This window comes from Silurus meridionalis, chromosome 13 (genome assembly GCF_014805685.1).
Source record: "Silurus meridionalis isolate SWU-2019-XX chromosome 13, ASM1480568v1, whole genome shotgun sequence".
NCBI lineage: Eukaryota > Metazoa > Chordata > Actinopteri > Siluriformes > Siluridae > Silurus > Silurus meridionalis.
In genome coordinates this window covers 6,194,276-6,209,204 of record NC_060896.1, presented here as the reverse complement: position 1 = coordinate 6,209,204, position 14,929 = coordinate 6,194,276, and the positions used below count along the sequence as shown (strand labels likewise).

The 14,929-nt window shown below is 40.1% G+C and overlaps 1 protein-coding gene across 2 annotated transcripts in view; it reads left to right on the top strand.

Moving 5' to 3' along the window:
• The window catches only part of ets1 (v-ets avian erythroblastosis virus E26 oncogene homolog 1), a 39,168-nt gene that overhangs the window by 2,864 nt on the left and 21,375 nt on the right, over window positions 1–14,929 (top strand). The window contains exon 3 of one of the 2 annotated variants that reach the window (XM_046864337.1): window positions 3,242–3,392. In XM_046864337.1, coding sequence (XP_046720293.1) covers window positions 3,242–3,392 — 151 coding nt within the window. Of the gene's footprint in view, window positions 1–3,241; window positions 3,393–14,126; window positions 14,399–14,929 lie in introns of those variants that run through there. The other variant, XM_046864336.1, reaches the window with a different exon arrangement.

Sequence of the window (14,929 nt, the reverse complement as noted above, 5' to 3'; positions counted from 1 at the left end):
AGCAAACATTCAAATAGGTGAAAATGAAAAGGAAACATAATCGCTTCTGGAAGAAAGAAGCAATAAAACCTGTCTGCCACCGCATAGGGTCAGCAGGGTTTACACAGTTCACGGATCCCACGCTTGCGATCTGAGAAGCATGAACAGCTGAATAGAAGTTGCATGATCAAAATGCTGCAAGAACATTTGGCCATCAGTATGCACAGCCTTGACTCGAGGAGGCGCTCGAATAGAGCCCGGACGGGTCACATGCTAATTTGCAGTCGACCCGGTCCACACATGCAGAGTCCAAGCACTCGGTTAATGTGCCCAGGCGCTCGGCGTGTCTTTTGAAATTGAGATGAGAGTTTACAGGTCTCTTGGCATGGTCAGAGGCTACGTCGAGAGTGCCCTCTGTCAGATTCATGAATTTACATGGTATAAAGAAGAAAAGGGATGCTTTCAGATATCTCCATGCTTATATTATGAGAGGAAAGACTGTGAGGAGCGAGAGAGAGAGAGAGAGAGAGAGAGATTTCGGGAATCGAATTCCTGCTGCCAATTCAGAAGAATGACTGAATAACAAGGGCCTTCTAACAATAACCAATTTTGGCTGAAAGATGTGTTTATATGACGATAACTGTGTTATTCTTGGAAATATGCAAGGAAACCCCAAATAAGCCAGTTTTCTCCTATTTGCATTGGTAACTAACAAGGAAGCAAGCAACTTGACAAGAGGCTTGGACTGCTGACAAGTTTGAGTGCGCCATGTCCTCGTTTGACTATCTAAACCTCAGGACTACTGATTTCACTACTCACTTATCAACATCCTGTCACCATGCTTTAGAGAACATGGGGAGAAACTACGATGCCCTTTCAGACTCCAGCATACCCTCCTTTAAACCAATAAATCCTCTTTTAGACCTCACTTCCCTTTACAATCCCCTCATGCACCCTTCCTTTTTTTTTACTCACAACTCCCTCTATCCATTTGTCTCCTCTACGCATGGCTAAAGATTCTCAGACGGTCTCCTCCTGCCGTCAATCCTGCCAGTACCACAAGCTTGTAAAGCTACTACCAAGGCTTAGGTTGATAACAGAGGCTCTGCTTTTGAAGCAGGCTTTATCAGATGGACAGTCTTTCAGACAGTCTGAGCTTCGCTCCTTTTTGGAGTCAGGTCTTAGTTCACTTATCAGGGATCCTGTCACCGAGACGGTTTGACAGAGTTTTGATGGGAAGGAAATGACATGGAATAAGAATGATGGTGGATCTTAAAATCTTTTTTCCAATTGTGTTGTAATTGGGAGTTCCTCTTATAAAGCATGTTCCCATTATGAGGAAGCATTTTTTTTAGTGATGTTATGAAGACACAGGGTAGCTTTACTGTACACCACCAGTAAATATCGGAGACATTTTAGTGAGTAGGATGAAGAAACAAGCTTTGAAAACATTCATTCATGTATAGTAATCCTGAGAAGACTTAGCATTGTAGAATGCACAAGTTACTTCCGGTTTTAGACATCATAAACACTTACAAAATATACTTAAAAGTCCCTGAAAAGTCTTACTGATTGATGGAGGCATTATTCAACATTATTTGGCCTGATCAGTATAATACAAGGAGTGGGCACATAGATTTTTCTTCAAACAGATGACAAATGGTTGTACGACTAGGCGTAACATTATGACTGGTAAGTAAATATCACTGATTATCTCTTCATCATGGCACCTATTAGTGTGTGAGATATGTTAGGCAGCACGTGAACATTTTGTCCTCAAATTTGACGTGTTAAAAGGAGGAAAAATGGTCAAGCATAAGGATTTGAGTGAGTTTGACAAGGGACAAATTATGATGCTAGACGACTGGGTCATCTCCAAAACTGCAGCTCTTGTGGGATGTCCCCAATCTGCAGTGGTCAGTATCTATTAAAAGTGGTCCAAGGAAGGTACAGTGGTGAACCAGCGACAGGGTCATGGGGAGACAAGTCTCATTGATGAATGTGAGGAGTGAAGGCTGGTCACTGTTGTCCGATTCAACAGATGAGCTCCTGTATCTAAAATTGATGAAAAAGTTAATGCTGTTAATTCCCAACGGGTCAGAACTGTTTTGGCAGCAAAAGGGGACCAACACAATATTAGGCAGGTGGTCATAAAGTTATGACTGATGGGTGTAGATCCATAAAAAAGATTTTTGATGATGTCATCTACATTATGTATTAATCCTGATTTCTCTCCACAATTAACACAAACAATTAAAATCCCCTAATCAATCCAAATAAGCCATTTACTGTAGCTCTGCTTTGCCCAGACCGGAGCTACCGATACTGCTAATAAGAAAATGCAACCCAAACAGTTTTGACCACAAAACGTCATCAACGTGAAGCTAACTTAACTGTTAGAAGCTCATTTGTTTTTCTCATGCCCTACTTCCTTTCCTTTTTAGTCGATTTGCTTTTATGCATTGTGTTTTCAAGTGGTCTCCTATAGACTCTTGAATGTAAATGGATTTGCAAAACCAGTTCATAATTTTTTTTTTTTACTTTCACATCCGTCTATAAAATCAAATCAACCGCCACAGATTCGACGCATGTTTATTCAAAGTATATATTTTCAGCATGCGCTTTGACCAGTGAAAGTGCTTTTGGTCTGAGATCAGCTTTTACATGCCGGGAATTTCCCAGACAGAATGTTCATATTTGCTATCTGCTGCCTTCTAACAATCTTGATTATCTCTGCTGAATTTTTATATAACCAGTGGAGTCAGCGAAGAGCTGAACCCTCATCACTCTTACACACACACACACACACACACACACACAAACACACGCACGCACGCACACACGCGCGCGCGCTATCTCCAACTTCCCCTTTTTGCTGGACTGACGTCAGTACCCCACTGAGATCAAAGACATAAATATTCTGCTTAAAACACACAAGTTCAACAGAATTTTTAGCTCTTTTTCAGGCCGCAGTGGGGATTTCATAAGCCAGAACTAAAGAGTTTTTTACTAGTTGCTAGTGGTGCATGTTTGTGGATGAATCTCCCATAGCGACAAAAATGACAGTGACTCATTCGAGTCTTTACGTCTCAATCGATCGCAAAGTTTCATTAGAATTTTCACAACATTAATTCGTAAGAGTTCAACGCAGAATTTCAAGTAGTCGTACATAAAACGTCATTACCAACATCATATCATCATCATCAACATCATCAGTCGTTTGTGTGGTATTTAATGCATTTGTCTTTCTGCACTCTTGCAGAGACAGACTGGTGGGATGGCGGTGTCTATGGTAACGCAGAGTCAACTCCCTGGGATGTGCCACCCCCAGCACGCACCCCCTGCCAGAACTGCATATGCCCATGACATCACGCTGCAGGAAGTACCCAATGGCCCAGAGTTCTGCCCTAATGGTAAGCTGCTTGGAAGTGAAAAGGGTAGCTCTATCAGGTTCTAATGAACATTTTATTAGTTGTCAATCTGTGCTATCTAATTCACAGACATTTCTTCTCCTTATATCTTTTGTGTGAAAAAATTCCTTCAGGGTCTTTTGAACTAGCTCATAACTAAAGTGATCGCTATGAGGTCATTCATGTCATTATGAAGAATAGAGCAGCAGATTGTTCATGGCAAACAGAGGCTGTTGTATAAGTGCGTACACGCACAATCTCTCTCACACACACACACACACACACACACACATGCACATGCACATGCACACACACACACACACGTCTTTTGAGTACAAGACAAAAAGGCATCTGGAAAAGGCATCGCTTTGAGGTCAATGTCCGTGTTGTCCCCCAGAGAACAGTGCTCGCTCTGCCACAATCATGTGTGTATTTGTGTGTGTTCCTAAAAAAGAGTATACGGAGTAAGATGAAGAGGGAGGGTGTCCACATGCCCAGCATTTTTTGGTTATAATTTTTTTTTTTGACTGTCGTTTATTTAAAACCAGAACATTCCTCCCAGTGCATTGCCTCTGTTTGACATCACCCTCTTCGCTTTTCATGTTGATATATGACATGGACAATGACTCATGCAATGTTAGCTTGTGTATGTGTGTGTGTGCATGTGTGTTTGCGGGGGCTGTATTTTTGGGCATCATTTCTCCTCCGTCACCTCCCGGGCGGGATGCAAGGGCACAGGGGTGCAAGAGCGGCCGTCCTTTTCCCAAGCCTCAGGCCTCTGGGGGACCGTGAGGGGATGATGGGATTTGCTGATGTGTGCTGGCGACAGACACACTCTCACATACTCACTCAAAGCCTGCAATACTCCCAGTGTATGACCATTGACAGTATCAGTTGGAAAAAATAAACGTTCTCTCCAGTGCAATGCGTGAGAGAACCCAGTGTTCCCTAAAGAGTTTCTGAAGAATAAAATGTAAGATTGCACAACACACCAATCCAAAGCCACTATTTTTTAACAAAACAGAACACACATGTCTTTTTAATTGCATTGTATGTCAATAGAGTATATTTCTCAACTAGTAGCATTAGAACATTTGTAATTGCTGAACAATTTTTATTTAATCAATCATCTTGCAATAGCAGCTTGATCCAGGTCTGTGGATCCAGACCCTGTCCCAGAACTTTATATATAATCAGATGCCTTCCTAGATTCAGAAATGTAGTATTTAAAGGAAGCCAGAGATGTTAGTGAAAACCCATATGGATGTTGGTAGTTCATGAGAAAGTCCACACAAACAGTAATCTGAGCTCAGCTCAGGATCAACTCAAGGATACTGGAGCTGTGAGGTAGCAATATTACCCTCCTCCACTACTTTGTAACACTTGGAACTAGCACCAAATTGTCCTAAATATTTTCAATAATTGAAGCATCTAATTTTATCTGGCTTCACTTAATAAATGTTAGTTGTTCAGTTGAGTCTGGTGTCATACAAAAATGAATGGATGGAAGACACTATGTAAGACAAGTAACCTCACAACAGGTTCACGTGCTTTCAGCCAGACCACCAAAACCAGAAACCGTTGGCTCACTACAGGAGCTGTTAGTCAAACTGAAACAGTCTGACCTTGACTGTTATAGAGCAACCACGAGCAGGACCCGTTGCACTTGCTGACTCCCAAAGACCTCAATAACCACTGCTAAACCGGAGTTAAATTATAACCCATGAGCTAATAATTCAAACCTAATAAGGCTGAAGGAATTTAGTGTAGAAATGCCGTTTCAAAGGGCTTAATAGTTAATGAATCAATATCAGATACTGGTTTCCCTGCTGCAAAATTTGGTTTTAGGATCATTTAGATTTACAGTCAGGTCCAAACCTCTGAGAACGGCATTACTTCTGTTTTGCATTCTGTTTTGCAAGTAAAGTGTAATATTTTTTCCCATTGAATTTTTTTTTAGCAACAACAACTTGCCATGGGTTTAATGGAAATGTATTTAAAAACTTTTTAGATCGAATCCACTGAAGTGAATACGTACCAGGGACAAAGGGCAGTATCACAAATAATGTCTGAGAAAGTGCAGAATCTTAACTATTGATTATTCAAAATGCTTCCTTTCTTTGTTTTCCTAAAATCTAAACGTTTCAGCTGTAATCCAAACAATTCAATTTCAGACCTTTGGAAAGCACTGTATGTGTCCATTTGGTTTTTTGTAGATTTTTTTTGAAGGTCTTTTTTTGTTTGATGAAGCAGGTTCTCCACCTGCTATTTGCTGCTCTTGACCTCCCTCAACTGGGCCTTTGAATAAATCCAGCTTAGATCATTCCTTTCTTTCTTTGAACACGCTCACATGTACAAGACGTTCATATTTCTGTAATTAATCAGTGCCATAGTTCTGAGAAAAATGTGAAGGCCAAATATTTTTTCCGCTTGCAAAAAAGTGGATAATTAAAGCAGGCAGTCCAATCCGAAATTGCTACAACACTATTGGAAACACAGTTGGCAGGCTTCTCTATCGGTTTCCAGGTGTGTCGTGAAACGCACACCCTTGGTGTGTATGAGTGCTTGCTGTGAGCTGATGGCTGCCTGCTGTTGCTGCAGGTGTGTGCAGTTAAACCAGATCATGGACTATTAACTGCTCCCCTGTGACACGTGTGAGCTATATGGGAAACATGAAACGCTCCACTTTTGTCTGCATTGTGTCATATTTTTCTCTGTTCATCCCACTTGTACAGTGTGCATGTGTTTCATCAAGGTGTATAAGAGGGTTTCTAGTGTGAATATGTTTTATGTAAAGTAAAGTGTGTCGATATGGAGAATCTTTACGCTTGTCCTTTGCTGTCCACGCCAGATGTAAAGTATGTGCTTGGCTGGAAACACATATTGTCACACACATTACTTCCTGACATGCTCCATGCCACGGTCATGTTTACACCAAACCTCCTGTCCATTTCTCTTACACACTAAACACACTCTCTCAGAGATAGCACTGCACAGGCTCACACACTTACAGATGTGTGCCATGTTATCGTGACTTATGCACCTTTGCACAGTGTGCCGTTGCGTATACATCAGTATTCAGACCTACAGAAATATTCAGGAGTTATGCAGTGTAGTGCAAAAACAGTACCGTCTCAGTAATGGATCAACAATTTAGCATCATCCAGATGAGTCTGGTTCCTCTCAATGGTTTGATTTCATGCCATTTCAGGGATAGTTTACATTATATGGTTACCATTGGCTGGAATTAACTTATAGGGACTATTATACTAATTAAAAATGTATTTATATCTATTCATTTTTGTAAAGCTGCTTTGGGACAGTAGCCATTGTGTTCAAATTTAATACAATGGGATTGAAAACTTGAGATTCTGACACTAAGCTCAGCTCAAGGAAGTACAACATTAGGCTCAGAACTACTTTTAATGCAGTTTAATGCAACTACATATCAATTGTAAAGTATATTTTGGACAGTACATACACTCAGAAAACTGCTAAATGTCACTTGAAACCAACATTAAACATATAATTGTAACACTTTAAGCATTGTATATTCTGATTTATGGGAAGATTAATGGAGATGCATTGAAACACTGTAAAGACATCTCTGAGGACAAAAATGTAATAGATAAAATCAGCTGTAAATATGCATGGTCAGCTTATTTTACAAACCATGGGTTTGTTTTCTTTGCTAAAAATTGGTATCTAATCGAGTCATAAAACGTAACCTTGCACACAAGTTCATGACCTCAGGTTAGTATCTCGATTTTAACTTTTTTACATTTACATTTATAGCATTCGGCAGAGGCCCTTATCCAGAGCAACTTATAATTTTCTCATTCATACAACTGAACATTTGAGGGTTAAGGGCCTTGCTCAAGAGCCCAGCAGTGTCAGCTGGCAAGTGGTGGTGAGACTTAAGCTCATGACCTTCTGATCAGATATCCAACATCTTAATAACCTTCCTCTAACAGTGTTATAAAACTGAGTTCATGACCTCAGTTTTGTATCTCATTTTAACTTTTTAGTGTGTAAGATGATTATAACCAGGAATGTTTTACTTGGCAACCTCAGTGGTGTGGATTTATACCTGGTGTTATCACTGCAACTGTAAGAATGAATTTATCTGTAACAGATATGTGAATATATGAGATATGAGCCTTGACCGTTGACTGACATCATCATCATCATAATCATCATCGTCATAGATGGAATCTTTATACAGGAAGTGTACTTTCAGTTGGGATTTTAGTTGCTCCTGCATATCTCTCTCTCTCTTTCTCGAACACACACACACATGTTAGACATTGTACATGAGTGTCTGTAGCTTGTAAACCTTGTGAATCTGTGAATCCTACATACTCTACATGTGTTCTTGTGTCTGTGTAAATCTCCGTGTTAATGAGCGGAGGGCTATTATAAACACTTTCACACTTTCACATCAATTCAACTGACACATGTTGGGTTAGCCTTTGCTACGAGAGCGCAGTGTGAAAACATCATCCCTGCTACACACACCGGCAGCTTACGTATACTTTTGGAAGCACTAACATCCACTCGGGCCGAGCGAGCAGCTGTGTTTGGGCACCCTGGGACCAGTCGCCTGGGTTTCAGGAGATGTGATTTGACAGCTGGACAGTACAGGAGAAGACAAACTGCATGTTACGTGGCTGATACGGAAGAGTTGGCGAGTGTGCTTGTGTGTTACTATAAGTGCATGCGTGGGCGCGTGTGTTTGGAGGAGGGGGGGGACATAGGTTTCTCTGACGAGGGGCACGTCCTCTTGAGTGAAGGCCTTTTTTTGGCTTAAAGTAAACAGGCGGCCGGCGGGGGTCTGGGGGTTATGGGAAAGGAGGAAACAGCGATGATAATCAGCCCTGCGCACACTTCCCTCCACTATAAACCAAAAAAAAAACAAAAGAGAGAGAGAGAGACAGGGTGATAGAGAGAGAGAAAAAGAGAGGGCAATACAAATAAATGGGTAAACAAATCAGAAGAGAGACGACAGTTTAAGTAACTACTAAATAAGTCAATATTTGTAATTATTTTTGTCATTATTATTATTAAAATGTTTATGATTATTATTGATATTATTATTATTATTTTTAGTAGTAGAAGTTATGAGTGTAGTATTGCTATTTGGAATAGTAGAATTTTGGTATTATCAAATTTATTATAATATAACTATATTAACTATATTATATTAAGTTATTTCAAAATAAAAACTAAAGTAAAAACTAAAAATAAAAAGTGGAAAAGGCTATTTGCATGGAATCTCGCAAGATGTTGCTTAACTCTGGAGAACTCGAGTTTCCCCTCAAACCATTGCAGCTAGCAGTTACCAAAACACATACACACACACACACACACACACACACATATATACATAATATATAAAATATATAATCTTTTTTTTTTTTTTTTTGCTAAATCATACACGCTGTAATCTTTCTGCTAAGATGTTTTCACTTGATATTATTCTTGCAATATGGCCAAACATCAAACATCGAGATGACGAAATAAGTAACTTCCCTATTTCCTATTTCCTCACTTGAACTCCTGCAGTGTGTTCATTAATAGAGCACCATTACTTCAGTATATACATGGAAGGTGAAACTCGTATACCCAGGAAATGGAAGTAATCACAAGAATGACTCACATGTTGGTACAGCACAGGGAGGAAGAGAGAAAGAAGATCATCTCAGATATTCTTAATTCTCATGGGAAGTGTCGTGTATCAGTTCTGTGTGTGTATGTGTGTGTGTGTTTGTGCACATTCCTGCATTCTATGAAATATTCATACTGATCCCGGCCTTTTGACCTGACAGATCAATGGCCTGAAGAGCTGCAGTACCAAGGACAGGGTGAACTATTAAAGAATACAATTTGCCTATCTGTGTGCTATTATGTGTGTGAGGAAGACAACGTGCATGAGCTTGGTCTGAGTAGGTAAGTTAAGAGTAGAAAAGAAAGACAGGGGCATAGCTGTTGCTTTACATAGCTGGAGAGTAGGAGAGGGGGAAAAGGAGGAGGGGAAGTGGAGGAGGAGGAGGGAAAGCAGGAGGGGTGTAATTTAATTAGTTCCACAATGGGGTGAATGGGCAGACACATGGCTGAGCTAATGGTGGAGTACGATGTGCCTTTTAGCAGTGCTAATTGTTTTGAAAGAGCCCGGCCTGTCTTCAGACAGCATCGGGTTGGGGGGGCTTTGTTCCAGAATTACCCCTGCGTCCCTCCCTCCACATATGCCCCTTATGAGCTCTGCACCCACCTCGGGGTCTCCTGCCGTGTCCAATGTGAGCAGGAACGCCATGGACAGTGGTTTCTTTAAAAGGGCTAAAAGAATGACGGGAGACGTGATTCCCAGGAGTCCATGATGTGTGCCATCAATAACAGACACACTTAGCAATTGCTCTAGCTGTTAGTTGAAGAGTTATGTTTTTTTGGTTATTATAATCTGAAATAACTGTTCGGTTTCACTGAATAGGTCAAAGACAATTAGACTAATATGGTACATACAGGAAGTTGTTCATTTCATTATCTAAAACACTCGTTCTCAGATTGGGATTCTGGGAGCTCCAGAGGTTTATAAAGCCAAGCGTCTGGCAAATGTTACATTTGTGACAGCGAGGGAAAACAGAATCCATCTTTATCAAAACTGTTTTTCATTATTGAATTCTTACAGGAGCCTGATAGAATTGAATTGGATTGAATTGCCGTTTAATTTAAACCTCAATCAAGCAAGAGTATAAATAAGGTCAACTTGGTACTCATAAGTTCTTTTGAAGAAAAGAAAGATTTTTTTTGGCTTTAATATATAGAGAAAATATTATTGTAGGCATATATAAGAACGTAGACCTGGATCGTTTAATTATTTGTAATAGGATCACATATGCTGACCTGCTCACTTGTTATTGTGCTATTTTAATTCTGAAGGTCCCAGTGCCAAAATCATGACAAAAAGCATCAAGGCCTCATAGTTATATATGTTTGGACCAAGCTCTTTTGCTGCTTCTGAATTTAGCTTGGAATGTTTAAAGTTACAGGACTCACTCTGATTAGCACGTTCTAAAAAGCCTAGCGGCACTTACTCTCTGTTCAAGTAATTCCCACACAACTAAGGGCTGCTTGGAGGCAGAGCTCATGCTTTCCGTAACATCAAGCTCTTTTTCCATGGCCGTATCGAAGCAACAGTTTTGTTTTGGCGAGTCAACAAGCTCAAGAGTTATAGTTGCAATCGAGCTTGGGAGGAAGAATGAATTTTGTATTTCATGAATCAAACCCAGCATTCCCTCATGCATGTGGTGTGTGTGAGTAGGATCAGGAGTTTTCTTATACAACACTGATGGGATTTCCCAGATCCTTCAGTGATTGGGATTCCCCGAAGGCCAAAATAACCATAAATATGACTGTGTAATGATGGCGATGATCGTTATCCTGGTGATGATTCATTACAAAAATTGAGTAGCAAATAAGAATTTTTTTTTGCTCTTCTTTCTAGGATTAAGGAATTTTTTTATTATATCCCAGTTTACAACTTTTCCTTTGTGACCCTCTTTGATGAATTCTATCTCAGTTAACCCCATGAACACAGCTATAGAATCTAACAGGCGTTTTACAGCATTCATGTGCAATTTGCTCAGTAAGCACTCCCATTATAGCATCAAAGCAGCATGAAGAAATGACAGACCTCAAGTAGACATCCTCCCTACCCCCATCTCTGCATTTTCCTATAAAGAAAAAAATGCCACTCAGCAAGCCCTCTCTATGATATTAGTCAGCAACCCCATTAGTCTTAATGGCTGCCCCTGGGCATTGAGAAGCCTAGCCTGGCCTTTTAAGGACTATACAAGGCGCTCATTAAAGCTAAAACAAAGAAGGCTAGTGAGAGAAGGAAGGAGGGAACGAATGAATGAGGGAGTGTCTGCGTAGGGAGAGTAAGAGATCACCTCCTACTTTTATTAGCTTCTACAAGCTCTTGGGTTTTCTAAGGTTCTGACCACAGAAGCCCTTGAGAAAATCCCAAAAATTTGTACCATTGCTCATATCTGTCAGTTGAAACACTATCCAGACAGGCTAATGGCTAGTGTGCGAGGTATCCCTGTTTAAAAATCTATAATTGATCAATATCACCGGCTCCCAGCTTTCTCGAATCCATTTAGAGGCAGGTGGCATGGTCAAACCTGCTGCTGAAAAAGACCAGCCGGTATTGACTGGGCTAACAGGGTTATTCTGAATACGCAAGCCCAGACAGACCAAATGCTATATCTCGACACACTTCCTTTTCTAAAAAAGGCCTTTGATTAAAAAGGAAAGAAAAGACTGCATTGTACCGGTTAATTTTTGAGAACATTTGTTCTGAAATGGATGAATGCTTTTGACAAGCCCTCTCACAGTTGTCAAGGCCATCAGGCTTGGCGAAACGAGACGATCAGGACATGACAATTGTAATGGCAATCTGTTGCCATGGCAGCTAATTAACTTAATGCAAGCACAGACTCTCTCTCTCTCTCTCTCTCTCTCTCTCTCTCTCTCTCTCTCTTATTCTATCTCTCTTGATATTCATGCAAAAACAACAAAAAAAAAATCCATGAACAATTGTGCTTGGTTGATGTAGCCATATCTGTAATTTGGAACTGTCAAATTTAGACCATCTAAAATATTCCACTATATATAACTTGAACAAAGAAGGTAAAGTTTAGCAAAACATGTTTAAATCCCCAGCTAAATCAGTGTTTGTACTTAGCTACTGTAGTCAGCGGTCATTCAACATCCTCACTGGAGGTAAAATAAGATGCACACTTTCAGATTTAAAAGTCGGTCATGGGCAGCACTGTGTATAAAGAAGAGAGATGTGGTAAGAGGATCCTCAGTAAAATGCCACATTTGAGTTTTTATTGATCCAGTCAAGGTGGGCAGGAAATACTCTGAGGTGTTTATAGGATTTGGCCAGCCTTACAAGGGCACTCACTCCCATCAGCACATTCACACACTCTCATTGAAAACTGGCTCGTTGAACATTATTGCTGATTTATTTCACACAGACTTCTGCCCTTCAATCTGCTGTACACTGAGTTCAGAAAGAGATGCAAAGTCAAGACCTGGCATGGTTTACTTGGTCTTTATATAGATTGTAATATAACACCAGAAAATAAGGACAAGACACAAGGTAAACAATGTCCTTTGTGGGTCAGGGAAGCACAAGGTAAACAGTGTCCTTTGTGGGTCAGGGAAGCACAAGGTAAACAGTGTCCTTTGTGTCTCATGATAGTTTGTCACGAGGTACCAATGCAATGTTAGAACCTTTCTCCTGTAAATCTACATTACCTCTAAGTTTTGCACTGAACCCTAGTTTGGTCTTTCTGTTGCTACTAAATAATCTCAATAGACAACATTTGGATCATGGCAAAGAACACATGGGTAGTTGGATCTCCAGGAGGAGACTCTGTGGCTACTAGGATTCTTTAAGGTTATGGTTTAGTCTGACCAGTTACCAGCTGTCAAAACACTAACTGACCTCAACAAGATGTAGGACCATCATTGTCAGATGATGGGTGGCTTGACTAAACCTAACAGTAAGTGTTTATGGTTTTGCTTTAAGGTTGTGTACTACAGTTATTCTTTCATATATATTGTTATATTTATATTTCAGTGCATGTCTTTTTTATATTCTTTTAGGATTTTTTATTTTTAAAAGTACAAAAGTATTTGCTTTTGAATATACTTAAATATCCAAAGTACTTATAATGTTCCTTATATCATTTCTGTCACAATACTCTTTGCTTAATAAACTTAGTTTATGTAAAAAGACTCAAATGTTACTTTTGGCAACCAATCTATTAATAGAACGATATTAATGAGTCAGACACTGATATCTATTATAACTTTCTTTTCAACTGCTTCAAAAGAAAACCGTGCAATGGGTGTTGTGGAAACTTAGAGTCAGGAGATCATTTATTCCTCTCCAAATGTTTTTGCACAGATGCTAAACTGTATATTTGTGCTGAGTAGATACCACCAAGCGGAAATCAAAACAAGTTAGAATAAATGTGCTCCACCCTGATTGGTGGCTTACTGTGTGCTTGACCAGTTAAGTTTTTATCTACTTATAAATTATAAGGAATAACTGATTTTGCAAAAAGTAGTTGTGTAAAAAAGTACGATATTTGACTGTGAAATGTAGTTAAGTAAAAGTAAAATTCTCCCCAAATGGAAATACTTTAGTAAAGAACATACAAGCTACTTAAATACTGTAGTGAATTACATTTACTTTGTTACTGTCCACCAATGCAAAAAAACTCATCCAGTGTTTTAGTAGTTATTCATCAGGGACATTCAGTACACTTGAATACTAGAAGTAATACCATTCCATGGACGTGTAGTATGATATCACACATTGAGCAACGGATTGCATAATTCTTTTTTTTTCTTGTGTGATTGCTCAATGTCATTCACGGTGGGCTTGTACACGGTGTGACTTCTGTTTCTTGTGAAATCTGCCAGCATCTGCTACTGAAGGAATGTGGGAAAAATGTAGCAGGATGAGAAGATCCTGGAACTAGTCATAAGTTGGGTGGAGGAAAATAGAAAGAGGAAGAAAATAAAACACTAATAGACAGAAAAGTAATGATCAAGTATCAGAGAAGTGTGTGAGGTAAGTTGAAGAGTGAATCAGACTCGACGCCGCCCATTTACATAGTGACGCCCAGAGAGAGAGACAGAAAGAGAGAAGGAGAGGAAAGGAGAGAGGGATAGAGCGAGAGTGAGTGGGTGAGTGAGTGAGTGAGTGAGTGGGGAAGGGAGAGAGAAAGAGAGAAAGAGAAGTTCGCGCCCGAGATACAGGATACCGTGCATATAGTATAATAATAGTAATAGTTATAACAGAAGAACGGCGTTTTTGATCGCAGGGTTTGTAAGGGACTGTAAGGCGCGCGCTGAACGCGAGACCATGACGGCTGCCGTGGAAATGACGCCAACGTTAACTATAATAAAATCAGAGAAAGCAGACGGTGAGTAAAACGCTTTCTTTGAACATATATTTATATCGTTTGGTTGATTATTATTGCATTTTATTTGTTTCTTTTAGTTTTTTTTCTGGTTCTGTGCGCGCGCTTAAACTGCTGTCCCCGATGGCTCGCGCACCAGTTTCTAAAGCGCAGAGCTCCTCGCGCTCGAGCACAGTCAGGCGATGCTCGGCACAGCGCGCGCCAGATGCGCCTATCAATTATGTATTAGCTCTGAGGAGCGAGGAGCTGCGTGCAGTGTGTGTGTGTGTCTGAGTGTGTGTGTGGGAGCGAGCATGCTCGAGCAGGCATTCTGCGTCCTCAGATTTCCATAACAATGCGATATGCGCTGTAATGTAAATGTTTAAATACTGTGGCACGCCTCAAGTTGCAAGAAGCATTTACGTGCATGCAGCTGGTTTGTCAATTTCTTGTAGTAAGAATCAATAAAGCTTTTTGAGTACAAAAATACACGTTTTCTCAAAGCTCTCAGTGAGGAAACTTTCCCTCTTGCTCATGCATTGACCAGTGCTGACC